General features: G+C 46.3%; 1 protein-coding gene across 1 annotated transcript in view; it reads left to right on the forward strand.

Moving 5' to 3' along the window:
- The window catches only part of MASP1 (mannan binding lectin serine peptidase 1), a 74,357-nt gene extending 55,619 nt beyond the window's left edge, over window positions 1–18,738 (forward strand). Inside the window, exons 11-16 of the mRNA XM_010352546.2 lie at window positions 7,133–7,270; window positions 10,516–10,629; window positions 11,531–11,716; window positions 13,535–13,602; window positions 15,936–16,035; window positions 17,110–18,738. Of these exons, the coding sequence (XP_010350848.1) occupies window positions 7,133–7,270; window positions 10,516–10,629; window positions 11,531–11,716; window positions 13,535–13,602; window positions 15,936–16,035; window positions 17,110–17,300 (797 nt within the window). The 3' untranslated portion in view covers window positions 17,301–18,738. The remainder of the gene's footprint in view (window positions 1–7,132; window positions 7,271–10,515; window positions 10,630–11,530; window positions 11,717–13,534; window positions 13,603–15,935; window positions 16,036–17,109) is intronic.
- The last annotated feature ends 8,140 nt before the right edge of the window (window positions 18,739–26,878 follow it).

Consider the following 26,878-nt stretch of genomic DNA (forward strand, 5'->3'; position numbering starts at 1 on the left):
CATCTCTCTGTCCCCATGAAGAGAACACTTTCAGAAGTTTTCTAGGTTCCCATAGCATGGACAACTTCTGAAATAAGACCTGCCTTTCTAGAGAAGGAAGGGGATAAGTGTCCACTACTAGAAATAGATGGCTGTCAATGGTCCGAGTCACAAGTGGTCTTAGCCAGAGGTGGTTCAGGATAGAGAAAGCCCAAGCAGAGTGGTCCAGTCCAGAGAGGGTCCCAGCTACAGAAGAGCCAGACTAGAGATGGGCCAGCCTAGAGAGACTTAGACCCAAAATGACCATGAGTAGAGCTCTTCCAGGCTAGCATGACGCAGGCAGGTTAGGGTCCCATGGTGGCATAATCTATAGTAGGTGACATGTGAATTTCTCTTTGTGGCTTCTGTCATATGGCTGACCTGACCAGTCTCTGTCTCTTGTCCCTGCTCCCTCTTTCTCCTTACAGAGTGTGGTCAGCCCTCCCGCTCCCTGCCAAGCCTGGTCAAGAGGATCATCGGGGGCAGAAATGCTGAGCCCGGCCTCTTCCCATGGCAGGCCCTGATAGTGGTGGAGGACACTTCGAGAGTGCCAAACGACAAGTGGTTTGGGAGTGGGGCCCTGCTCTCTGAGTCCTGGATCCTCACAGCAGCTCATGTGCTGCGCTCCCAGCGTAGAGACACCACGGTGATACCAGTCTCCAAGGAGCACGTCACCGTCTACCTGGGCTTGCATGATGTGCGGGACAAATCAGGGGCAGTCAACAGCTCAGCTGCCCAAGTGGTGCTCCACCCAGACTTCAACATCCAAAACTACAACCACGATATAGCTCTGGTGCAGCTGCAGGAGCCGGTGCCCTTGGGACCGCACGTTATGCCTGTCTGCCTGCCAAGGCTTGAGCCTGAAGGCCCGGCCCCCCACATGCTGGGCCTGGTGGCCGGCTGGGGCATCTCCAATCCCAACGTGACAGTGGATGAGATCATCAGCAGTGGCACACGGACCTTGTCAGATGTCCTGCAGTATGTCAAGTTACCTGTGGTGCCTCACGCTGAGTGCAAAACTAGCTATGAGTCCCGTTCAGGCAATTACAGCGTCACAGAGAACATGTTCTGTGCTGGCTACTATGAGGGCGGCAAAGACACGTGCCTTGGAGATAGCGGTGGGGCCTTTGTCATCCTGGATGACTTGAGCCAGCGCTGGGTGGTGCAAGGCCTGGTGTCCTGGGGGGGACCTGAAGAATGTGGCAGCAAGCAGGTCTATGGAGTCTACACAAAGGTCTCCAACTATGTGGACTGGGTGTGGGAGCAGATGGGCTCACCACAAGGCGGAGCCCCAGGTGGAACGGTGAGCAGACTTACTTCCTCGGGGCCTGCCTCCCCTGAGTGAAGCTACACTGCACTTCCGACAGCACACTCCACATTACTTATCAGACCAAATGGAATTTATCAGAAGCCACACTGACCTGGGGTGGCTTCTCCTACTGAGAGAGCCCCCAGGACCCTGAGAGGCAGCAGTGTGGTATAGGAAAAGGCTCTAGGTAGGAGACCTGCATTCTTGAGCTTGTCCAAGTCTCTTCCCCTGTCTGGGCCTCACTCTCCCCAGTAATACTATGCAGGAGCTAAACCAAGGCCTCTGCGCCCATCCCAGCACTCCTCTCCAGGCCATACTTCTTATCCCAGTGGCCTTTATTCACTCCTGACCACTTATCAAACCCATTGGTTCCACTGTTGGTATAACTGAGCTTGGACCTGACTATTAGAAAATGGTTTCTAACATTGAACTGAATGCTGCATCTGTATATTTTCCTGCTCTGCCTTCTGGGACTAGCCTTGGCCTAGTCCTTCCTCTAGGAGAAGAGCATTCATGTTTTGGGAGATGGCTCATAGCCAAGCACCTCTCTCCTAGTGTAATCCCTTGGAGAACTTTCATGCATGAGGTTTCTCTCCCAAAAGCTTCTTGCAGTCTAAGCCTTATCCCTTATGTTCCCCATTAAAGAAATTTCAAAGGACATGGAGAAAGTTGGGAAGGTTTGTGCTGACTGGTGGGAGCAGAATAGCAGCGGGAGGCTCACCAAGCCCTTAAATTCCCATTGTCAACTCAGAACACGTTTGGGCCCATATGCCACCCTAAAATACCAGCTGACACCATGGATGTCCACACCTGCTGCTCCAGACAAGCACAAAGCAATCTTTCAGCCTTGAAATATGTTATCTAAAAGGCTACTACCTGAACCCCAGACCCAAATTTGGGGACTTAGCTGATTACCTGGGAAAAGAAAAGACCCACACCGTATCCTGCTGTACTTTTGGGCAGGAAAATGGAAGAAAGAGTGGGGTGGGCACATTAGAAGTCACCCAAATCCTGCCAGGCTGCCTGGCATCCCCGGGGCATGAGCTGGGTGGAGAATCCACCCCACAGAATGTTCGGAGAGAACCACTCCTTCATTTTCCAGAGTCAAGGGAATCAGAGGCTCACCCACGGCAGGCAGTGAAAAGAGCCAATAGTCCTGGGTTCTAGTCCCTGCTCTGCTCCCAACTGGCTGTATAACCTTTGGGAAATCATTTGCCTTCTCTGAGTCTCTGGTTCTCCATCAGCAATAGGAGGGCATTAGGTCTCCTGCAGGGTCTTTCTAGCTGGAGCACTCAGAGCTTCCCTGACTGCTAGCAGCCTCTCTGGCCCTCACAGGGCTGATTTTCCTCCTTCTACCTGGAGCTCTCTGTCCTGGAAATCTCCATCAGAGCAAGACAGCCAGAGAAGCCCCTGAGAGGGAATGATTGGGAAGTATCCACTTCTCCAACCAGCTCGTCAAAGCACACTCCTATGTCTATGAATGGCACATGTAAAGATGTTATATTTTGTATCTTTTATATGATATGCTTTACCACTCTGTAAAGGGCCTCTGCATTGTTGCTCCCATCAGGGGTCTAAAGTGGAAATAAACCCTCATGGATAACCAACAGCCTTGGCTATAGGTTTTGTTATTGTTGGGGAAGTGTATTCATTTGTTTTGACTTTTTTGAAAAGAAATTGGCCTCCTCATTAAACCAAAATCTCCCTTGTTGCAGAAAATGTACAACTTTTGGTATCTGGACGTTATCCCAGAGGTAATGAGGAAAGGATTTGGTTATCAATGTGTCTCCTTCTCAGAGGCTGCTTGTTCCTTCGTTTAAGTGCCTGGCATTTAAGTTCTTGCCTTCAAAGGACTTGAGCCTGAAAGCCTGGCCCCCTACGTGCTGGGCCTGGTGACCAGCTAGGGCATCTCCAGTCCCAATGTGACATTGGATGAGATCATCAGCAGCAGCACGTAGACCTTGTCAGATGTCCTGCAGTATGTCAAGTTACACGTGGTGCCACACGCTGAGTGCAGAATCAGCTACGAGTCCTGCTCAGGAAACTACAGCGTCACGGAGAACATGTTCTGTGCCAGCTAGTTTCTAGTGCCAGTTTCAAAGGGTTGAAAGTGGCATGCAAGACAAGCTTATGTGCATATAGGTCTTACATAGGCAAAAGAAGTTAAATGTAAAAGCAACAGAGATTTAAAAACTACAGGAACTGAAAGAAGGGGCTACTTCATACAGCTGAAGGGGCTTGGAATAGCTTTGCAGAGGCTTCAAAGGATGCATGGGAGATAGGAGGGAAGGGGCAGAGTGGAAAAAAGCATGAAAGTTTTCAAAGCATGAAAGCTGGCCACGGTTAAAGTGAGAGCAGTGGGCATTGAGTGGGAAGAGTTTTTAAAAGTATACTCTATTTGAACTGTCCTGAAATGAGTGATTCTCTAAGTTTGTGGCATATGAGAATCACCTGGGGTGCTGGTGAAAAATGCAGATTGCTGGGTCTCGCCCACTGGAAAATTTGAATTCAGCAGGTCTGAGGGTGGGCAGCATGGTGTGGAAAGTGGAAGGAGCTGAGCTAGGAAAGCAGTTATGCAACTACTGCAACTGTCCTGATGAGGGATGGTGCAGACCCACCAGCCATAGGGCTGTGACAGTGCAGACAGGACGAGGTGCAGTTTAAATCGATTTAAGTGGTACATTCAGCAGGGCTTGGCCTATAGGCATCTCTTGATAAGTTCAAGCATGAGTGGCAAGTGATAGTGAAGTCTCACCATGGGACGCACTTATGGTTTGCCTTTGTTTTTGGTTTGTACCATAATGAAAATGCCATTCTTTTTACACTATTGAGAATGAAAATAAGAGCATATTTATGCTTTGCACTTTATGGTTTGAAGGGCTGTCGTGTCTCATGTTCTATTACATTTCCAACTTTTGCTTTTCTTTAGATACTTGGACTTTATGTTGTGACACATTGAGGTACTGAGGCATGACGAGGTTACATACAGAGCACTTTGTGACATGGAGTCGGGGAGACACATCACTCTCCTTCTCCCAGGGATTTACCAGCAGCTTAGTGACTGATTGAACATGGGGTTGAAGAAAAGGGAGGCAACAAGGATGTGATTGATTCAGACATTAGCAGACATCTGGAATAAGAAAGGGGAGAAGGTTAGTGAAGGGTGGATACTTGGGCATGGTTTCTGAGTTGGAAGAGTTTATGAGCAACCAGCTGGAAGTGTAAGTCGGCAGTAAAGAATGGTGAGTTTTACAGGACAGGGCAGATTGAAAGACACTGATTTGAAGTTCATCAGCACATGGATAGTATGATGGCATAGAGGTAGAGGGCCTCATCTACGGGAAATTTACAGATAAGAAAAGGAGACCAAGGCCTGGGGCCGAATGGGTGAAACACCAGCATCACAGAAGTCATGAAGACAAGAGAGGCTCCAAGGAAAAGAAAAAAAAAGGGAAGGGATCAGAAACACAGGGAGAAAAGTGCTTCCGAAACCAAGAGGAGGAGCTGTAAAGAGGGATGAAGTAGTCAACAGCACCCAATGCTGCTAAGAGTCCCAGTGAAGGACTCTGGGAAGGAAGTTCCCCAGGACAGGAGTCAAGTCTCCATTGTCATCCCTGAGGGGTATGCAGGCAGCAGGCTCCATGCATGAGTTTCAAGTCTCTAGGACTTCTCTCTTCCTTAGTCCTCTCTCTCTCTTGGTCCTCTCTCTGTACTCCCTCCTTCCTCTCTCTCCAGCCTTCTCAGTCTCCCAGGATGGGCTTTTAGCTCTTTTCTCAGAGGTAGGAAACTGCCCTTGCATCTTCCGTAAGCCTTGTGGTAAAAATTACATGTTCAGTTCTCCATGTTTTCATTTCTTGAAACCTACAAATTTTTTATTCTTACTATAAAGCCTGATTCTTCAAAATGAAAGTCTGTCTTTCCAGACTTTGGTTTCTGCTTTGCTCTTTCAAGTCAAAGCCTTATCCAGCCTTTGCTTAAAACCATGGATGCTCCAGCTTCAGTGACTTGGGAGCCACAGTGCACAGCAAATTCCTAGGGATGAAAAATGTATCTGATAAGATTCGAAAAATAGTATCCTACTCTGTATGTAGATATCATGGTTGAAGTTCCATTTATGGTCTCAGAGACATTTTATTTCCATCTACTATTTGTAGACCTGTTAAATATTCAAATGGCTGCCTATTTCCAAATTTGTGCAGTACATGGCACTTTCTTCTTCTGAATACAGCTCCAAAGGGGGAGGAAGAATGTGGGAAAGGAGTGTCAACTCGTCTTTTCAGAAGCTTTACTATAGAAGGGAGGAGTAGGAGAGACTGTGGAATGAATGGCAAACGGGGAAATGGAAGCTGATTTTTAGGATGAAAAGTCTTGACTGTGTTTTGGAGGCATAGAATAAGGAGAGATGAAAAATACAGGAGAGGGGTGACAATCTCCAAGGCCAGGTCTCCAAGAGTTCAAAAGTTAAGAGATCCAGAGTGAAAAATTAGTTCTGAAGACAACAAAGTTTACAGGAAGAAGAGATGGTGAGGAGGATGGTTTGCATTCAGTGGGATTCCCACTCAGGGAGTTTCCACTCAGTGGGCTCTGAGAGTCTGTTGGGAATGGAGGCAGGACATTAGCTTGAGGAAGCTGGCTGTGGGCATGTAGAATGATGCTGGGAGATGCTGAGGCTGCATCAAAGTTGTGGATGCAGAGCATTTATCTGTGATTTTCTCCAGCCTGGTGACAGCTACAAAGGTAGCAGGTAACTGCCTGGATCCAGGGGCTTGGGTTATGAGTGTTCTGGGAAGCTACATAGTTAAAAGTTTATGGGGCTGGCCAGAGTAAGAAAAGCCCGGAGTTGGGAGTCAGGAGACCTAGACTGATAGTCTTGCCACTAACTCATGGAATACCTTTTGGCAAGTCAGTTTCCTTCTCCAGGCCTCGGTTTCTTTAGCTGAATGATAAGAGGGATAGACCAGATGGTCTCCAAGGACTATTCAGGGGCTCTTCAGTTATAAAGTGTGTATGTGGGAGCGTGTCTGTCAATTCAAGCCAGTGGAAAACGGGATGGAGAAGGCAGACACTGTGGTGGTGAGGATCTTCAGCTCCACAAGGCCCTGAGGAAGGGCTTCTCTCAGGAGACAAGATTCCTGTGGAGGGAGCATAATGATTCTTTATTAGCTGTGACTCTTTCATTATTAAGTGACATAAAGCCAACATAAGCAGCTTAAGGGGAAAAAAGAGAGGTAATTTATAGACACATATAACTGAAAAGGCTGTACCAAAAGGCTTCACGTATAATTAGATCAAAGGGCTCAACTGTTAGGGTGCAATCTCTCTCTCTCTTTGCCCCTCAACTGTCAGCTCCACTTTTCTTCATCAGTCTCAGTAGACTCAATGAAATGATTGTTGGCAGATCTGGGCTTATGGTTAATAGCTTGGCAACTCCAGTAAGGAATGACTTTCTCTTCTCTAATATGCTTAGCAAAATTCTCAAGTAAGGCTTTCATTGGTCCAGCCAAGGTCACATTCCCATCTCTGAGCAATTGCTGTGACCAGAAAGTGCATGGTTTTGATCAGTCACATTCCTATCCCTGAAACCAGAGGTGAGATCAATCCAACTCTAGCTGCATAGACTAAGCATGGGGAAAGTGCAGACTGCAAAGAAAGATTGGGATGCTATTATCAGGAAGGTCAATTAATGCTGGAGGAGCAAAAATAATAGATGTTCCTAACAGGGTGATGAGTTGGGAGCTCTGGCAGTGGGCAAGATAGAGTCCAGAGTCTGATCTGTCTCTCCCTCCCTCCCTCCCTTGGATGCAGTGTGTGGGCTCCCCAAGTTCTCCCGGAAGCTGATGGCCAGGATCTTCAATGGACGCCCAGCCCAGAAGGGTACCACTCCCTGGATTGCCATGCTGTCACACCTGAATGGGCAGCCTTTCTGCGGGGGCTCCCTTCTAGGTAAGGAGAAGGTGGAAGAGGTGGAAGCTAAGGAACTGAACCCCCTCCTTAGAGACTGACCAAGGTTTCTTCATTGCGAATAATTGTGCACACTAGCGTCAGGGTACAGGGTGCAGTATGGTAGAAAGAATTCTCAACTAGACTGGATCCTGGTCTGTCTCTGGCACTGGCAAGGACAAAGTCAGGGAGTCTCTCAACCATGAATAACAGTACATGGGGGTCAAGGACAGGGCATGCCAGGGCTGTGAGGTCAGGGAGAGTCAGGAAACTCACCCTTGGGGATCAGAAAAGGTCGATTTACAATGACCTTGAATGCTATGCTTAGGAATTTCTATCTTGTCTTGAATGCTGCTTAGGTTGATAAGTATGTTCTGGAAAGTTCTCTCCAGAGGCAGCATTGATAAAAAGGAGGGTGAAACTCAAGGCCAGGAAATCAGTGAGGCATCCATTGCAGTGGCGGGGAGAGAAGGCATAGCCTCAGAATAAGAACAGGTCATGAGGGATGGAAACAAGGAGGCAGATTCAATAACACTGGGAAATAGGACTGTCACCTTGGTAATGGAATGTGGGTGGGAGTGGAAGCAAGAGTGAGAACAGCTGATGGCTCTCCCTGCCACAGTTTGGTCCGGGCAATCTAAGGTCTGTTCCAGTTCTGATGTCAAAAGAAAGCTGAATAGCAATCTAGGCTATCTAGGCCACTTCTGCATCAGATCCCATCACCAAGGAAGAAGGTCTGGCTTGGCCTATCTCTGCATGGGCGGCTCCCAGGGCATGGGAGCTCCCAGATGGGCATGCCTCTCACTCAGCCTCACCCTCCTCCAGATCCAACCAGGGTGGACAGCTCTGGGGCAGGGATCCCTTTGGCAAGGCACCAGGCCTGGGCTAGAGCTGCAGCCAAAGCACCAGGGCTACATAAAACCCTACTCTGCAAGGAATTTATCCTTAAATTCTCACAGGCCCAAAGATGAATGGTCTCACTCAAAGGAGTCCCCCAGAGAGGCAAAGAGAGTGAGGGAAGGTATTAAAGGGCCAGAAAGGACTGAGGGCAGTGCAGTGGGAGCGGAGTCGGGGAGAGGACCAAGGGAGAGAAGGGAAGGGAAACAGAGGACCAGAATTGGAAAGACAACAATGGAGAGGACAGAGAGAGACAGAGAACACTGAGAGATACCTGGAAAATACGATAGAGGATTGAAGACAGTAAAGAGAAAATGAAAGGGAACAATCCAACAAGAGGAAGAGGTACTGGCAGGACACAAGATACCCAGGAGAGAAGAAGCCAGGAAAGGAGGGACCTGAAGGGAAGTTGGAGAGAAGCAGAGTGGTGTGGAGGACGAGCTGCCAGTGAGGGGAGAAAGAGGGAAGACTTTGCTTCACCAGACAGCTCCGATTTTGTTAGGGGGCAAATAAGAGAGATGGATTGTGTGCACCTAATTTTAAGAATGAATTCGTTTTCTTAAACCTTGATTTTTATTTATTTATTTATTTTTTTGAGACGGAGTCTCACTCTGTCACCAGGATGGAATACAGTGGTGCAATCTCGGCTCACTGCAACCTCCACCTCCCGGGTTCAAGCCATTCTCCTGCCACAGCCTCCCGAGTAGCTAGGACAAACCTTGAATTTTTGAGTCCACTAATGTCCACCATGTATTGTTATTCGTTGTGTGTTTATTCCCTATGACTTATGTTTGAAAAATGTTTGACGTTCACGTCTCTACCCCCAGCCAAGCTGGAATGCCCTCACACTTCGCACTCCCTGCAGCAACCCTGATCTATCATTTCTGTCTCCCTCCTATCATTCAGTCTTAAAGAGCAAGGGAGGGATAGGAGAGGGCAGAAGAAACAGGAAAGCAGCTGAGGGACAGAGGAAGGGGAAAGTACCTTGTTAATGCCCACACTGATGCCTGGGTAGAGCGATCTGCAGAGCTGGGAGGCCAAGCTGTATCTCTGAACTGGCCAGTGCACACTCCTGGTTCATCTAAACAGCCCAGAGCCCCACACCAAGGCAGGCTCTCCTAACCTGGGTACCTCGGCCCACCTGACCCACCTGGAAAATCTGATACTGAACATGGGCAGAGATCAAAAAATGCCCCAGGGCAGAGAAGTGTGGCTTAAGTGGAGCCCTGGCCAGGACCCAGGAGCACATAGCTGCTTCTGAGAGGACAAAGTGGAGCCTGGAACCTGCTCTGGGACTAAGCACTTCTGCCCTCGACCCTGAACTTTGACCTGATACTCAAACTCTCCCACCCTCATGTTCTAGAGCTTTTGTTTCTGCTTGGCTCATCCTGATATGTCTCTGGGCCCAGCTACTTATGGGCTTGTCATCTGCTCCACATAAGAGGTGAATGGAAGGCTGACCCTCCGTTAAATGAAGGGCAGATGCTTGTCCATCCAGAGAAAGATGCCAGCTGAGACACAGGAAATGCACTAAGCTGACTATCAAGAGCCCTGGGGTCCGGCCCTGGCCCTGACCCTGAAACCAACCTGCTGGGTGCCCCTGGACATCTTTGCTTTCTCCAGGCCTCAGGGTTCCTGTCTATATAATGAAAGGTCTAGATCAGAGCAGTGATTCTCCACCCCAACAGCAATAGAATTCACTAAGGAAATGTTTAAAACATTATCTGTGCCTGGGCTCCACCCCCATGACATAAATGGTCTAAATATAGGTGCAGACACTGATTTACTCTATTTTCATTCTCCAGGTAATTCTAATGTGCAGCCGGTGTAGTTAGCTTCTGATTCGTCAATTTTAAACTTTAATGTGCGTACAAATTACTGGGGAGTCTTGTTAAAATGAAAATTCTGATTCAGTGGATCCGAGGTGGGGCCGGCCTGAGAGTCTTCATTAGAAATGAAGAAGCTTCCAGGTGATGCTAATGTTGCTCGTCCAGGGAACACACTTTGAGAAGCAAGGCTTGTTGACCACAGGCTTTCTGTGCACCCACCTTGGGCTCTCTGGCTCTCACCAATGCCACAGGCTTAAAGGATCCCTGAAATCCTGTTTACAATGTTCAGTCCTGGCCTCAGTTGGAAAAGGCAGGTAAAAATCACAGGTTTACATCCCCATATCTTCAGATTAGGATCATATGAGCATTTGAGTTGGGGGCCATAAAATACAATGGAGAGAAATATGGAAATTTTTGAGGTCTTAAGGGGTCCCCTGGAGTAGCCTGAAGATCCTCAGCTCAAGACAGAGGGAGGCAAGACTGGGCAGTGCAGGACGATGGCATATGTCTTCTATTCCCCAGGCTCCAGCTGGATTGTGACTGCTGCACACTGCCTCCACCAGTCGCTCGATCCGGAAGATCCAACCCTACACAACTCAGACTTGCTTAGCCCTTCTGACTTCAAAATCATCCTGGGTGAGTGAGTGCGAAGCAAGCTGACTCCTGAAACCAGCTGTGGTTCTGGGAATGGGATGACCTACTGGCCCTTTACAAAGAGTGTCTGCTCACTCACTCACTCACTCATTTGTTAGGGCAGGACCCCTGGGATGGAGGTCCAGGAACCTGAGTCCAAGTGCAAAATATGATTCTCCAGACACATCACCATGAGCAAGGCATTGAAGTCTATGCTTCAGTTTCACAACGATAAAATGAGGAGGCCAGTCTAGATAATTTCCAAAGACCTGTTAGGTTTCCATGAATCTCTGGTTTCAAGTGGATCATACATATACAATCCAGACTTCCCCTCTTGTTTATAAAATCAGACCACCAGCTGATTCAGTTCAGATCCACACATATTTATCTACTGACACTATGCCAGGATCTAAGGACACAGTACAATCAAGACCTAGTTTCTGCCCACAGGGAGCTTACAGTCTAATAAACGAATAAGATATGAGCACAGAGACCTCTAATGGAAAGTAGCAAGCAGTAAGTATTGTAGAAGAACAGATAAAGTGCCATGGGAGTTCAGAGGGGAAAGACTTCTAACCCAAGAGTTGAGAGGCTACGTGGAGGAGGTCATGTTTGACCCAGGCACTGAAGGTGATGATATGGATTGAACATGTAGCAGGAGGCATCAGAACAAGCATTACAAGGCAACAGCATCAGTTCCTGAAAAAAGACAGAAGTGGGAACCCATGAGATATGTAGAGAATGACCAACAGGACGGGATGTCTGGGAAAGGTGGGTGAAGGCAGTGAAAGGGTTAAGGCTAGAAGCATGGGCTGGATGGGGCTGGGGTGGGGGCTGACAGGGAACAAGGTGTGAACTTATCCCCCATTTGCCCCCATGCCCCACATATCTTCTTCTTGCCCAGGCAAGCATTGGAGGCTCCGGTCAGATGAAAATGAACAGCATCTCGGCGTCAAACACATCACTCTCCACCCTCAGTATGACCCCAGCACATTCGAGAATGACGTGGCTCTGGTGGAGCTGTTGGGGAGCCCAGTGCTAAATGCCTTCGTGATGCCCATCTGTCTGCCCGAGGGACCCCAGCAGGAAGGTACCTTCCCCCACCTCCACCTCTGCAGGGCAGCTGGTGCCTCCACAGGGAGTCCGTCTTCATGTTGGTGAAGCTCTGGTGCCGATTAAGTCAGCTGATAGTGTCTGCATGACTCACCAGCTGCTTCCCCTCAAACACCCAAGTCAGAACTGGGTCCAAGGCAGCAAAAGTTGTGGGAAGCACATAGTAAACAGTCAGACCTAAGGGTCCAGATAGAAAAACAAAAACTAGACTAGTTATCATAACAGAGAGAATTTAATATAGGGCACTGGAGGATTGGAGAAGTAAAAGGCAAGACCTGAGATCATAGAGATGGTACCTGCAGGAAGAAACCACCAACCCTAGGGCAGGGGAAACATAGGTAAGAACCTGGAGTTAGAAAAGTGAAGCTTGGAAAGGGGGCCCTATGGGACCAGAACCTGAACTTCTGCAGAAGAGTCTAATGTGCTAAGGAAAACAGCTGGAAACAATGGCCACTACTGGGGTGAAAAACCACTGCTAGGGTTGATGCCAACAGCCACAGCAAGTCTTACTGCCTTTCTGAAAGTGCCCCCCTGTTTTCAGGAAACCAGCTAGCAAAGTAGAACTGCCCACTTCAGAGAGTCATCCCTAGTGCCACAAAGCAGAGTATAGAAGGATAAGTCTCGAGCTGGGGGACAATGGCTTAATACTCAGCACAGGCTCAAACCCCACTACGACCATTTCCCAGTTGGGTGATCTTGAGGAAGTTATTTAACTTCATTACCCTCAATCCCCGTACCTCTAAACCAGAGATGCTATCCCATGTGGTGGCTGTGATATTTCCATGTTTGAGATAATACTTAAACATAGGCGACCCATGCCAGCTGGCTTCCTTTTCATTCCATTTCCATGGTGCCACATCATAGTTCACTTCCTTTAGCTCAAAAAGAAAATGGCTGAGATGTCATCTGAGGAGTATTTAGCAGAACTGAACCAGCAGGAAAGGCACAGACGTAGCTAGCTTTAACTCATTGGGTGCCATGTGCCTACCATATGCCAGGTGCTTTATGTTCATTAACTTATTTATGAACCATGCAAGCCTTGCAAGGTGGCATTGTAGCCTCATTTACAAACGAGAAAACGAAAGGTCAGCAAGGTGAGGTGACTCATCCGAGATGCAACTTGTATGAAACAGATCTGGGGATATAGTACAGGTTTTCTGACTTTAGGCCTAACACTATTTTCAGTATCCAGGCTCTTTTTCAAACAGGAGAATAATGGCTCTGTCAGTGCTCAACCCACTTCCACCTTGTCCCCCAGATTTACCAACTTCATAGACTTCTAGAATGTCAAGTCTGAAAGGGGTTTTAGAGAATACCAGTCCAGCCTCCTCACTTTATGGACAGGAAAACCGAGGCTTAGAAGGGGAGCAGAGAGGAGGGCTTGCTAAAGGCAGCATAGCATATAGTGGACTAGGCTGGCTTTTGTATTTATTTGCCATTCTTGATTGAGCACCTCCTATGTGCCAGCATTGTTATAGGCATTGCGATATAGCAGTGATCAAGAATGAGATTATGCTCTCATGGACCCTAAGTTTCAGATGGTTGAGGGTGGGACACAATAGAAAACTAAACAAGTAAACCAGTAACACATCATAGAAACCAGTGACCCTAGCTCTGCTGCAGGTACCCTCTAGCCCAGCTGCCTTTCACACGTTCCTCCCCACCATGCCACCTTTCTCTGAGAAGAACAATCCAGTCTTTCCTCCACAGACAGAGGATGATGGAGCTGTAAGCTGCACCCCTCCAAATACCCCCAAATAGCCTCTCTGTTCTCACAGTATCTTCTCTCCTTCAGGAGCCATGGTCATCGTCAGTGGCTGGGGGAAGCAGTTCTTGCAAAGGTTCCCAGAGACCCTGATGGAGGTGAAGTTCATTGTATAACCCACAGACAGTGACACCTCAGCTCTGCACTGGGCCTTCCTGCTCCACATTGTTCCCTTAGGGATTTCGAGGCTTGGGTGGGGGTTGGTGAGAAGGAAACTAGGAAGCCAGAGCCACCTCCACAGTTCAATGGGACTTTGAACCCCAGAAAGCTTGATTTGTTTGTTCTACATGTCATGGACTCTAGCCTCTAAACACTGTTAAGTTTTCCTGGTAGCTTATTAAAGGCTGAGCTTATGAAAATTATCCCAGAAAGCAGCAAGTTTAGACACCCCTATGGATGACAATCCAGCTGTGCACCATGAGAACTGCACACCAAACTAGCCAGAATGAGCCAGGCTCTTGGAACCACAGTCCTTGCAGTAACGAACCTGACAGTTACACTTAGAAGTTCATATTCCACTCATTTCAGGAAAAATAAAAACAAAAAACACCAAACTAAAAGTAGGGAACCACTGTTTCAAGTCTTGCTTGGCTCCTACTAACTTGCTGGGTCATCTGAAGCAAGACATTTTGCCTCTCTAGACCATAAGATAATATTTCCAACTGCAAAGTTATGGGGCAACATGAGCTGCCCTCAAAGAGCTGCTTGGCTCTGATGTCATCGGGGCCTGTGACTGACACGGCTAGTTTCTAAATTCTTCCACATATATTATTTTGACATACTTTAAGATTTGGGATTTACAACAACCATTCACCCCTTCATTCACTAGCTCCCGGGGGTCTGTTTGGTGTTTCCTTGGTACCAGATGCAGTACTAGCTACTAGCTGGCTGGGGTAAAAGGATAGATCTTGTCCCTGGCCCCCTTGGGCTTATGGTCAAGTGGGATGGACAGAAAGTAGTTCTGGATGTGATAAAGGTGGAGAAAGAGAAGTGTAGGATGCTCCAGAACATAGGAAAGAGAACCTGACCTCATCTCAGGGGTTGGGGAAGCATTCCCAAAGGAAGTGATGCTGAAACGATACCTGAATGATGAATCCGGTGCTCAACAGGAGCTGAGGACCTGTCCTGAGGACCACCTTGCCCTGGCTTCCTCTCCCCTTATCCAGGGAAGGCCATGGCCCAAGAGGGATCTGAATGGCCTTTGGCTTCCTCCCAGCAAGGGCTACAGGAGTTGTCCATTTAGATAATATGGCCCATTCAGTTCTTGATTTGACTGAAAGAGAATCATATGTTTCCTCTTTTTATTCCAGACATCTACTCAACAGTTACCCCCATGCTGGATCAAGGGCAATAATAGCCACAATGCCTTATTTTTCTGTATCAATTTTGCTGCAGTGCAAAATATACATATTTTTTTCTAGGTATCTACTAAACTCCAAGCAATGTAAGAGAGAAATGCATAAAATACGGATCCAGCATCTAGACAGATGCTCATACTGTGGTGAAGGAGGACAATATAAGAAAGTGCTTGCTGCAAAGCCAGCAGTGATAACTCCACAGTAACTAATATGTATACAGTGTGTGCAGTTTACAAAGCACTTGTTCATTCCTTTCCTCCTTGTACAGTGATTAGTATATCAAGTACTGCAACTTCCATTTTTCAGATGAGGAAACAAAGTCTCAGAGTCTGAAAAACAATGAGTAAGCCACATGTTCTAGGTCCTACGGTAGGGGTGAGAGAAAAGAAAACTGACCATCATTTATGTATACATTGTCCTATTGACTAATACATCTCCTAGGCAAGTATTATTATCTCTATCTTTTTTTTTTTTTTTTTTTTTTTTTTTTTTTTTTTTTTTTTTGAGATGGAGTCTCGCCTTGTCGCCCAGGCTGGAGTGCAGTTGCCGGATCTCAGCTCACTGCAAGCTCCGCCTCCCGGGTTCACGCCATTCTCCTGCCTCAGCCTCCCGAGTAGCTGGGACTACAGGCGCCCGCCACCTCACCTGGCTAGTTTTTTGTATTTTTAGTAGAGACGGGGTTTCACCACGTTAGCCAGGATGGTCTCGATCTCCTGACCTCGTGATCCGCCCGTCTCAGCCTCCCAAAGTGCTGGGATTACAGGCTTGAGCCACCGTGCCCAGCTATTATCTCTATCTTACTGATGAGAAATCTGAGCGCCAGAGAGGGCACATTACTTGCCCAAGTTCACACAGCCAAGGTCTGCATAGCCGAGACTACCCTAGAACATGGGCCTCCTGATTCTCCACTCAATTGTTCCTTCACCTGTAGCACAGGGCAGTCTCTTAGACCAAGTCTAAGGTAGACACAGGTCCGTCCAGGTATGGAGTGGAGAGGAGCTGGCTTCAGGAGTGTTAGAACAGCAGAGGCTCCTCAGCCAGGGGTGGAGACCAATAATAGCTTTATGTTCTAGATTGAAATCCCGATTGTTGACCACGGCACCTGCCAGAAGGCTTATGCCCCACTGAAGAAGAAAGTGACCAGGGACATGATCTGTGCTGGGGAGAAGGAAGGTGGGTTAAGAGGCTGGCAAACAACAGGGGCGTTGCCAGACAGGGAATGGTGCAGAGCCAGCAAGGGAGCACAGAGGCCTCCCAGCCTGGTGGGCTGCCAGTGTGGGGGTGCAGGGGACTGGAGGAAGGCATGGGAGGAGGAATTCCACAGGAGAAGATGCATTGGAGAAAAGATATCTACAGGATGTTCATCATTTCCTTCCCAAGTCCAGTATTTCCCTTAAGAAAGGCCTTGACCGGGCGCGATGGTTCTTGGCTGTAATCCCAGCACTTTGGGAGGCCGAGGCGGGCGGATCACCTGAGATCGGGCGTTCGAGACCAGCCTTGCTAACATGGCAAAACCCCATCTCTACTAAAAATACAAAAATTAGCCGGGTGCGGTGGCAGTTGCCTGTAGTCCCAGCTACTCAGGAAGCTGAGGCTGGAGAATAGCTTGAACCCAGGAGGCAGAGGTTGCTGTGAGCTGAGATCATGCCACTGCACTCTAGTCTGGGTGGAGTGAAACTCCATCTCAAAAAAAAAAAAAGAAAAGAAAAGAAAGGAAAAGAAAGGAAAGAAAGAAAGGGAGGGAGGGAGGGAGGAAGGAAGGAAGGGAAGGAGGGAGGGAGGGAGGAGAGAGTGACGAAAGAAGACAGAAAGAGGAAAGAGAAAGAAAGAGAAAGAAAGAAGAAAGAAAGAAAGAAGAAAGAAAGAAAGAAAGAAAGAAAGAAAGAAAGAAAGAAAGAAAGAAAGAAGGAAGAAAGAAAGAAAGAAAAAGAGAGAGAAAGAGAGAAAAGAAAAGAAAAGAAAAGAAAAGAAAAGAAAAGAAAAGAAAAGAAAAGAAAAGAAAAGAAAAGAAAAGAAAAGAAAAGAAAAGAAAAGAAAAGAAAAGGAGAAAGTCTGAACCAGGGCTTTCTAGAATCATTTGAGCTTTGATGTGGCCTAACCTAGAACCGCCCAGAGCCCAGGTTTGGGTCCAACGGTCTGCTGTGCCCTCTAGTGTCCAATTCTCTGAACTACAATCCAGACGTGGGAGAGGGAGACTTGGGCTGGGAAGGGGCGTTTTATCTTCATCTGCGTCTCTTTTTCATCTAGGGGGAAAGGACGCCTGTGCGGGTGACTCTGGAGGCCCCATGGTGACCCTGAATAGAGAAAGAGGCCAGTGGTACCTGGTGGGCACTGTGTCCTGGGGTGACGACTGCGGGAAGAAGGACCGCTACGGAGTGTACTCCTACATCCACCACAACAAGGACTGGATCCAGAGGGTCACCAGACTGAGGAACTGAATTTGGCCCCTCAGCCCCAGCACCACCTGTTGTGGTCAGTCAGCAGCAGAGGACAATCCTCCGATGCAAGCAGCCGTTTCTCCTTTCCTCCCTTCCTTCCCTCTTCCTTCAGCCTGTCCATTACCGAGCAATAGAGCGGGTATCTTCGCCCCCTTTTCACTCTCTTTAAAGAGACAGAGCAGGGGAGTGCTCAGAACATGAGGCCAAATCCAGGCTCTATCACTTAGTAGTTTGCAGTGCTGGGCAGGTGACTTCATCTCTTCGAACCTCAGTTTCTTCATAAGATGGAAATGCTATACCTTACCTACCTCATAAAAGTCTGATGAGGAAAAAATTAATTAATAGATGCATAGCACTTAGCACAGTGCATAGCATACCCTATATTTTCAATAAATGCGCTTTAGCAGAAGGTCGGTGTGTCTACCAGGCAAACGAAGCTGTCTTACAAACCCCTGCCTGGGTCTTAGGGTTGATCAGTGACACACCTCTCCCCTCAACCTTGACCATCTCCATCTACCCTTAAATGCTCTATGCCACCGTGCAACTTTCCCAACATCAATCTTCGCCCTCACCCCTAAAAACTAAAACAGGCAAGGTTCTGAGTCCTGTGGTATGTCCCCTAACAATGTAGCTAGGAACATGCGCTAGACGCCAGATTGCGGGAGGTCCTGAGAGAAGCAGGGACAGGAGGGAGCCTGGGGATTCTGGTTTGGAAAGGCAGACACCAGGTTCTAGAACTAGCTCTGCCCTTAGCCCCCTGTATGACCCTATGCAAGTCCTTTTCCCTCATCTCAAAGGGTCCTCCAAGCTCTGACGATCTAAGATACAATGAAGCCATTTTCCCCCTGATAAGATGAGGTAAAGCCAATGTAACCAAAAGGCAAAAATTACAATCGGTTCAAAGGAACTTTGATGCAGACAAAATGCTGCTGCTGCTCCCGTAATATCCACCCCTTTCCACCAAGGGTGGGTTCCCAAGGACATAGGCCAGGCAAAGTGCGAGCCAAGGGATCCTTCCTTATTCCTAAGCAGAGCATCTGCTCTGGGCCCTGGCCTCTTTCCCTTCTTGGGAAATGGCTGCACGAGGTGGGCCCTGGGAGTTTGTACCCCAGGCCCCTAGACTCTTCCTTCCTATGTCCACAGCTGACCCCAAGCAGCCATTCCCCAATTCCTCACCCCTGAGACTCACTGAACTCCCTAATCTTGTAAGGCCATAAGTGTTTTCCAAGCAGAATGCCTCTCCCATCCCCTCTCAGGAAGCTTCTAGAGACCTTATGCCCTCCAGAGCTCCAAGATATAAGCCCTCCAAGGGATCAGGATCTCCAGGTTCCTGTCTTCTGTTTTATAGAAACTGATCTTCCCCAGGGGCTTTTAACTCTTGACCTGTATGCAGCTGTTGGAGTAATTCCAAGTCTCTTGAAAAAAAAGAGGAAGATAATGGAGAATGAGAATATATATATATATATATATATATATATATATATATATATATATGTATATATGTATATGTATAAAGCCCCAGGCTGAATACTCAGGGACAGCAATTCACAGCCTGCCTCTTTTTCTATAAGGAAGTCATTCTACCTCTGTGCCCTGCTGTTTATTCTGTAAAGGGAAGGTGGTAATAGGACCCAACTCCATCAGACACTTGTCAGGCTAGCAGAAACTCCGTTTTCAATGCCAAAGAACTGTAATGCTGTTTTGGAATCACCCCAAGGCATTCCAAGACACCATACCTTCCCATTTCAAGCACGGCCTGGGCACACCCCAACAGCCCAGGCTGTGCTGACCGCTGTGGGAACTACCGAGATGAAGAGAGTATCATTCATACCTTCTAGGAGCTCCTAGGTATTGGTATTGGGAGACATGAAACATACGTAAGTGACTGCTGTGTAATGGAATAAACCCTGCCAAGTGCTGTTTTGGAAAGTCATGGAGGTAAAAGAAAGACCATTCTGGTATGAAGGTTTTGGGGGAGGAAATATCAATCAAGAAGGCTTCTCAGAAGAGGTGACTGGACCGGAGCCTTGTCCACAGGTAAGACGGAGAAGGCATTCCAGATGGAGGGAGAACAATAGTAAATGTCCACTCAAGATTTCCTGTATTATACCAGCTCCTCCCACAAAAACGCATATCCAGTAGACTCATTTTCTGGGATCAGAACCAACACCAAAAAGAGCTTTTCTCCTTGAAGTTAGAATTCTAAACAGGACTTGAAATGGCCTCAAGATTTATGCACAAATACTGACTTCTGGCTGGACCCAGCTTATTTTTTTTATTCCTCCAATTGCAATTTCATCCTTATCCTGAGAAAATGTCTAAATAGGCCATGGAACCCAGGCTTCCCCATGATCTACAAGTGCTTATTAGCTGTGCCAGCTCCTGCACTGCTGCTAAGGTCCAAGAAACCCAAATCTCTCACAGAGCCATAGAAGCAGAGGATTGGAGTATCTGTGAGAACAACAACCTTGTCTAACTTCACGACCTCATTCTTGAGCATTTCTACTGATGAGAAACTCACTATCCCCAATTGCAGCTCATTCCAACTTTAAAATTGCTGCCTTTTGAATCATTGGTTGTGAATATTAATTTTTTAAAAAATAAGTAAGAAAAATTTTAAATGAGCTGCCACTTAAAAAGATCTCCTCTTTGTGCAACCAAAACCCACCTCTCTATAACTGAAGCTATAATTTCATACCATGAGTGCTGCCGTTAGCAATAATAATCACACACAGATTTTATTAACAACAGAAGCTGTTGTTCTTATGAAAAAACAAACATTAGTTCCAATAAACATCTGCATTGAATCCAACCTCCCTGTTTGTTTGTATGTTTTTTATGCACTGATGATTCTAGTGAGTTGTTTTCATTTACCAACATTTTGCTCTATTCGTGTAGCATCACTGTACCACGAAGGGAGAGAGACTATAACAGGAGGATTGTTATAAATACAAAGGCATGTCTTACATTTTTGGGTCAGTTCTGTTTAAATACCTGTCCTATTATTCCTGCAAATTATCCAAATATCCCAGAATGCCAATGTTTCTGCATCCACATTACAATTATTAAATGCCACCCTTTTATTAAATTTACTATTATCAGTGGCATTTAATAAATTTGAATCATATGTTCACTGTTTGGTTTAGAAAATATGGCGCCATGTCTATGGGTGGCCTGTTCTGGATTGGAGTTTATGCTTTCTTTCTGCCTGAGTTAATCTGATTCAATGGAGAGCAGGAATCAAAGAAACACCACCACAAAGAAGTCCTTCAAGCTACAGTTGGGCAAGAGTCAGGGAGGGGAATGTAGACCACTCATATGACAGAGGTGGAAACCAATCTTGGTCTAGAATAAGTCTCAAAATCGAAAGACTTGAATTCTGGTGCAGCATAGGTTGATTCCTTTATTTATTTAATTTTCTCATCTATACATTTGTAGAATAACCTCTCTTCTGAGGTGGTTGAATCTGATGAATTAGCAGATAGGAAAGAACTTAGAAAATTGTAAGTTTACTCAAATATTAAAAGTTATATGGGAAAAAATAATCACTAACATTTTGGAGCATTTACTATCTGCTGGTTATACACTTTCTCTAAGTGAATTTTCCACAAGAAAATGTCATGAAAGGACTATGCTTATCCTCCTTTTACAGGTGAGTAACCTGAAGTGCAGTGAAGTGTAAAATGTGGGCCAACTTAGGAGCACAAACGCCCCAGCAGCAGTGAGGCGTTTCTCTTAGTGGGCAGGTCTTGGTTTCTAAAATATCATCATCCAATAAAAGTAACACGGGCTCTTGGAAGAAAGGGCTGATTCCAGGATTGGGGCAGGAAACACACAAGTTGAGCCTGGAGCATCTTGGAGTCCCAGAAAGTGAGGAAATGCTCAAAGTGCTACACAGTGCTGGGGATATGTCAAAGGGACACAGGAGGCAAGCGAAAGAGCTCCACTGGCCAAAGCTGGAATGTTGAGCAACAAAACAACATAGCATTGGATAATAACCCAAAGTATAAAATAAATATCATGAGTACACACTTACATGAATAAATTATTGAACAAATAAATCAACTGGGAGAATGGACAAATCTCCCATTGAAAAAATGCAAAATCGTGCATCCCTCCAGAGATGCAGCGTGAGTCCCCATCCCTTAAGTGTTGGCAGCACATAGTGGCTTCTTTCCAAAGAATATAGTATAAAAGGCGGGGCGGGGCAGGATCCTGTAATTCTGCTATGCAGAAGCCTGATAAACACTACCTCGGCCAGGTAATCAAGGTTAATACAAAAGTGTGAAGTCACATGGATGCTATGTGACTTTGTGTGCCATATGAAAATGACTTTGTACCTCTGTGTTCTTCCTCTCCAAATCCCATAACCCCAGGCTAGTCATGAGAAGCACATCAGGTAAATCCCAACTGAGGGACAGTCTACCAAGTACCTGACCAACACTCATCAAAACTGTTAAGGTCATCAAAAACGAGGACATTCTAAGAAACTGTCACAGCCAAGAGGAGCCAAAATGAGAAAGATACGTTGAAGTCCCAGCCCTCACTACCTTCGAATGTGAACTTATTTGGAACTAGGATAATTGCAGACATAATTCGTTAAGAAAATGTCATACTAGAGTAGAGTGGGCCCTTAATTAATCCTGTAGGACTGGTGTCCTTATAAGAAGAGTAGGCCAGGCACGGTGGCTCACGCCTGTAATCCCAGCACTTTGGGAGGCTGCCGAGGCAGGCAGATCACTTGAGGTCAGGAGTTCAAGACCAGCCTGACTAACCTGTGAAACCCTATGCATACTAAAAATACAAAAATTAGCCAGGCGTGGTGGTGGGCACCTGTAATCCCAGCTACTTGGGAGGCTGAGGCAGGAGAATCACTTTAACCTGGTAGGCGGACCTTGCAGTGAGCCGAGATCACGCCACTGCACTCCAGCCTAGGCAACAGAGCGAGACTACGTATCAAAAAAAAAAAAAAAAAAAAAAAAGTGAACCAAGATGTCTCAACTAGGGCGTAGAGGAACCAGGATTTGAAACCAGTTCTGATGGACTCCGGAGCCCAATCCCTTAACTTGCACACCAGTGGTTCTCAATCGAGGCTACACACAGGCATTTCCTGGGGAGTTTAAAGAAATGCCAATGTCTGCGTCTCAACCACAGATATCCAAATATAATCAACCTAGAGTAAGGCCTGAGCACCGGGATTTTTAAAGATCCACAGGTAATTCTAATGGACATCCAATTTGAGAGTCATTATTCTAGGCTATCCCGCCAGTGTGCAACCTCTGACTTAGGTCACTCAGCTGGCAAGATACAGAGATGAGGTAGATTCCCTGGTATTGTAGCCCATGATCCAAAACTATTTTGTGACTCTCAGTAGCAATACCATTGCTAAGACCTTTCTGCACTAGTGTTTTTTGGAAAGAACAGTGCTGTTTTACCTTGCAGTAGTAAACCAAAGAAGAGGAGGAGCATCCCAGGCACCGGGGAGTAGCATATGAGAAAGCAGAGATATGAAAGGACTCCGGGCTTTGGGGTAAACTGAGTGATATGGTCCCTAGAGAGACAGACAGTTTGGGAGAAAGAACATCACACCATTTGGGAAGATCTCTGTGTGCAGGATTATAAAAAGCCTGGAATACACAGCTTGCTTTTGGGAATAGGGAACCATCTAAGGATTTTAAACCAAAGAGAGATGTGATCAGTTTTCCCTTTCGAATGAGGCATTAAATGCAGTGAACTGAGGGAGACTCAAGATGGCTACAGTACATTAAACAAGAGACTTAATGGTCCTGAATGAGGCAGGCCAGCTTACAGGGAGGAGAGGAATCTCCTTCTGGAGATTCTAGGCCCAGCTAGGGCTGGGCCTAGAGAAGTCACTTTTAACAGACTCCCAACCTCTGTTAGCACTTTGCAGTGAATTAGTAGAGAAGTAGAGAGAAAAGAGGGCAGAAACCAAAACCCAAAAGCAGAAATGGTTTTCCAGGTCCTGGTCTTTCTGTGACCCACTGGTACCAGCACTTGTCCATAGAAAGGAAGCCATGGGTTCTCTGAACTTGAGGGAAGGAGACAAACGTACCTTTGCAACAATTTCCTGTGTTGCCATTTTTTTTTTTTTTTTTTCCAAGAAGAAAAGAAAAATGTCATTTGGATGCAGAAACACAAGCTTAATTCCTAGCAATGAGCTTCTGATAATAAGAAAAAGAACCAGGACCATTTCAACACCTAGGCAGATCACAAAGCCTCCAAGGGAGTCTTCTGTGAGGAATGGGGTATTAGGATAAAGCAGTGTGATGACAATGGGAAAGTGTGTCGGGCCTGGATGGCACCCAGGATGAGTGCCTGAATGACAAACAGATCAGCATGGGCAAAAACATGTCTTCCCCGCCAGCATCGTTCAGTCCCAATGGAGACCTCTGCAAAGTAAGAGGTTATGGTACCCCACCAACCAGAGCAAGCCTGGGGATCCGAAGGTCACAGTGTAGATGTAGACCAGGCCCGTGGTCTCAGAAGATGCTGACCTAGTTTGAAAGTGAGGAGGACTCTCTTCTTCCCTTGGGCTATTTGTCCTGTGACGTTATCCCATCTTGCCCATCGCCTGGGACCATCTGGCTTATTTAATCTATGCCAGTTAAATGCTCACATGTGGCCCAGGCCTGCCAATGGGATCCAAGACAACAGAATCCTTCTTTTAACAACTCTGACAACGTCTCCGTTTGGTCTGAGTCTGCATGTCTGATGCCCAAATCCATGATAGCAGTCTGGGCCTCCCACCAAGTCTTTTCATTTGAGTGCATTTTAAAATTATGAAGTACTTCAAGTGCACTGAAAAAAAAATAGAGACAAAAATCCACCTCCTGCTCAGATTCGATGAAACGATGTGTCCCATGCAAGGGACATCAGCAGGATTCCAATACGAGAAGTAGTTGGTGCCATGAGAGAGAAGGAGCCTTGGGCCAGTAGACAGAGCTCTGAACCTGGCCGTGAAGGCCTGGATTCCAGTCCTCACTCTGCTCGCAAGGCTCTGAAAGCCCCAGGGAATCCTGCTCTGTGTGTCTCAGTCCCCACAGTCTCCCTGTTGGTTTCTCCTTATTTTTCCAACCTCTCTACATGGGAATTCCCTGGGCTCAGCTCTTTGGCCTCTTTTCTTTACTCTCTACCCTCACTCCCTGAAGAATCTCATCTAGGCTTATGACATTTAAAACCACCTAAATGCTGATGGCTCTCCAATTTCATCTCTAGCTTGGGCACCTCCTCTCAACTACAGGCGTGATATTTCAACTGCCACCTTGGCATTTCTCGTGTTTAATGTCTAACAGAGTGCCCACGTCCAAAACTGAGCTCCTCATATTGCCCAAAATTTGTCCCCCACAGCCTTCCTCATCTCAGAAAGTAGACACTCCATTCTTCCAGTTGCACGGGCCAAAAATCCTGGGGAGTCTTTGACTCCTCTCTCTCTCTCTCATCCTGCACATCTGAGTCACCAGCAGATCCTCTCAGCTCCACCTTTAAAGTTTATCCAGACTCAACCACAGCCGCTACTACCCTGGAACAGGCCACTACCACCTCTTTCAAGGAGTACTGCTGGAGCCTTCTGGCTAATATTTCCTCTTTCATTCTTGTATCTCTATGGTCTATTATCAACTTGGTGACAGTAAATTGGGTGACATCACCCTGCCACTCAACTTCTCAAGTGGCTTCCTGTCTAATTCAGATTCAAAAACAAAGTTCTGACAATGACCTGATCCCCCTTACCACTCTGGTCCTAACTGCACACATTAGCCTCCTCATGTATGAACATTCAGGGTGCTGCTGCCTCAGGGCCTTGCCACATACCATTCCTCTTATTCATTTCCTTCATCTTTTATTTTTTTCCCCAGTGTCATCTTCTTAGTAAGGCCTTCCCTCACTACCCAATTTAGATTGTAACTTCATTCCCTACCCTTCCTATCTCCCTTGCCTAATTTGTTCTTCTTCTTAGTATGTAACCCTGTCTAATATACCACACATCTCAACTTATATTGTGTGTTGTCTAGCTCTTCTATCCACAATAACAGCAATTTAGTAGCTCTTCTCTCTGCCATATCCCCAAGTGTCTAGAAAAATACCTAATACGCACTCAATACATATGTAATAATACGCAAAAATACATAATATGCACTCAATAAACATTCATCAAGTGAATGAATCTTGAAAATACGGAATATTTTATTACATTCTGTAAATATCACTATGACCCTATTAAGATGGTGATGTAGAATTTTGGGGCTTGTTTTAAAAGCAGTGAAAGGATAAGAAAAAGACTGAAATTCCATCACTACCACCCTTGTATAAGACAACACCTCTCAAGGTAACTGCCTTTAAAAACTTGAATTCCTTTAGAGCAAAGTCAGAGAGTAAGAGATATGTTTGTTTCCAGACAGGAAAGGAAAGAAAGACGTTATAAGGTTTCAGACAAGAGGGTCAAACACCAAACCAATCTAGGCAGACCGAAATCCTGGGTAACAACCAGATGACCTGTTGGAAGAGTCAGGGTTAGGAAACCATTTCAAATTCCTCTCCTCCCCCAAAATAGGGCTAAGTAGCAGTTTGTGATTAAGGCCAAAGCTGGCAGAGACCCTTCAGGGCACTTTATCTGTTTGCTTTACAAATAAGGAAACGGATATCCAGGGGAGAGGAAAGACCATGTAACTGAAGACCAGCAGCCTAGATCATGGTTAAACCAGGTCTGAAAACCAAGGCTGTGGACTCCCAGGCCAATGAGCTCTTCTATACCACAACCACTAACACAACCACCTCCACAGGCCTCTGTAACGGCAGAGTCATACAAGAGGCAGATTTCATTTCCCTGGTGCATGTGGCAGTACCCAGGCAATGCCAAAAACGACTCCAAAGGAAATTCCTTAGCTGGGAGTCCCACAGAGAACCAGAATGGGACTTGACAAAAAAACTAAATTCCTCTGGGGTATTGCAGCCAATGGGAATGGAGCCCAGAAAATCACTGGTGTTTTCTGTTTAAAGATATTTTTTTTTAAATAGCTATCTTTGAAGAATGAAGAGTGGTCATGTGCTTCTGGAAAAATGAAATCATTGCTTTGAAATAAATATGAGGGAAGAAAATAAAAAACTCTACATATATTAAAATAAACCCGTTCCAAGCTGCAAAGTTAACCCTTGCCTTTTTTTTTTTTTTTTTTTTTTTTTTTTTAAGTATTTACCAAGCAAGCTTAACTGAAATCACAGAGAAGAAAGAGCCTTTCAGGACTCAAAGAGGAAGATGCAAATTAAAAGGGAAAGAGGATGAAAGAAGAGCATAAACATTCAGTGAGCATGTGCCCTATAGCGGGCTTTATCACAGACAGGGTATTCTTTATTCCTGGCAATAGCCCTCCAAGGCAGATAGTATTATTTGCATTTTGATGAGGAGGAAAATGAGGCTTACTTAAGGTTACAGAGCTGGTAAGTAGCAGAACCAGCACTCAAGTGTTTTCTGACCCTAAATTTCATGATCTTCTATTACCCCATGATATACAATGCTGGTCAAGTTTCCTATTCCTCTGGGCCTCAGTTTCCCATCTGCAAAA

The sequence above is a fragment of the Rhinopithecus roxellana genome, chromosome 1 (assembly GCF_007565055.1).
Source record: "Rhinopithecus roxellana isolate Shanxi Qingling chromosome 1, ASM756505v1, whole genome shotgun sequence".
NCBI classification, from domain to species: Eukaryota; Metazoa; Chordata; class Mammalia; order Primates; family Cercopithecidae; genus Rhinopithecus; species Rhinopithecus roxellana.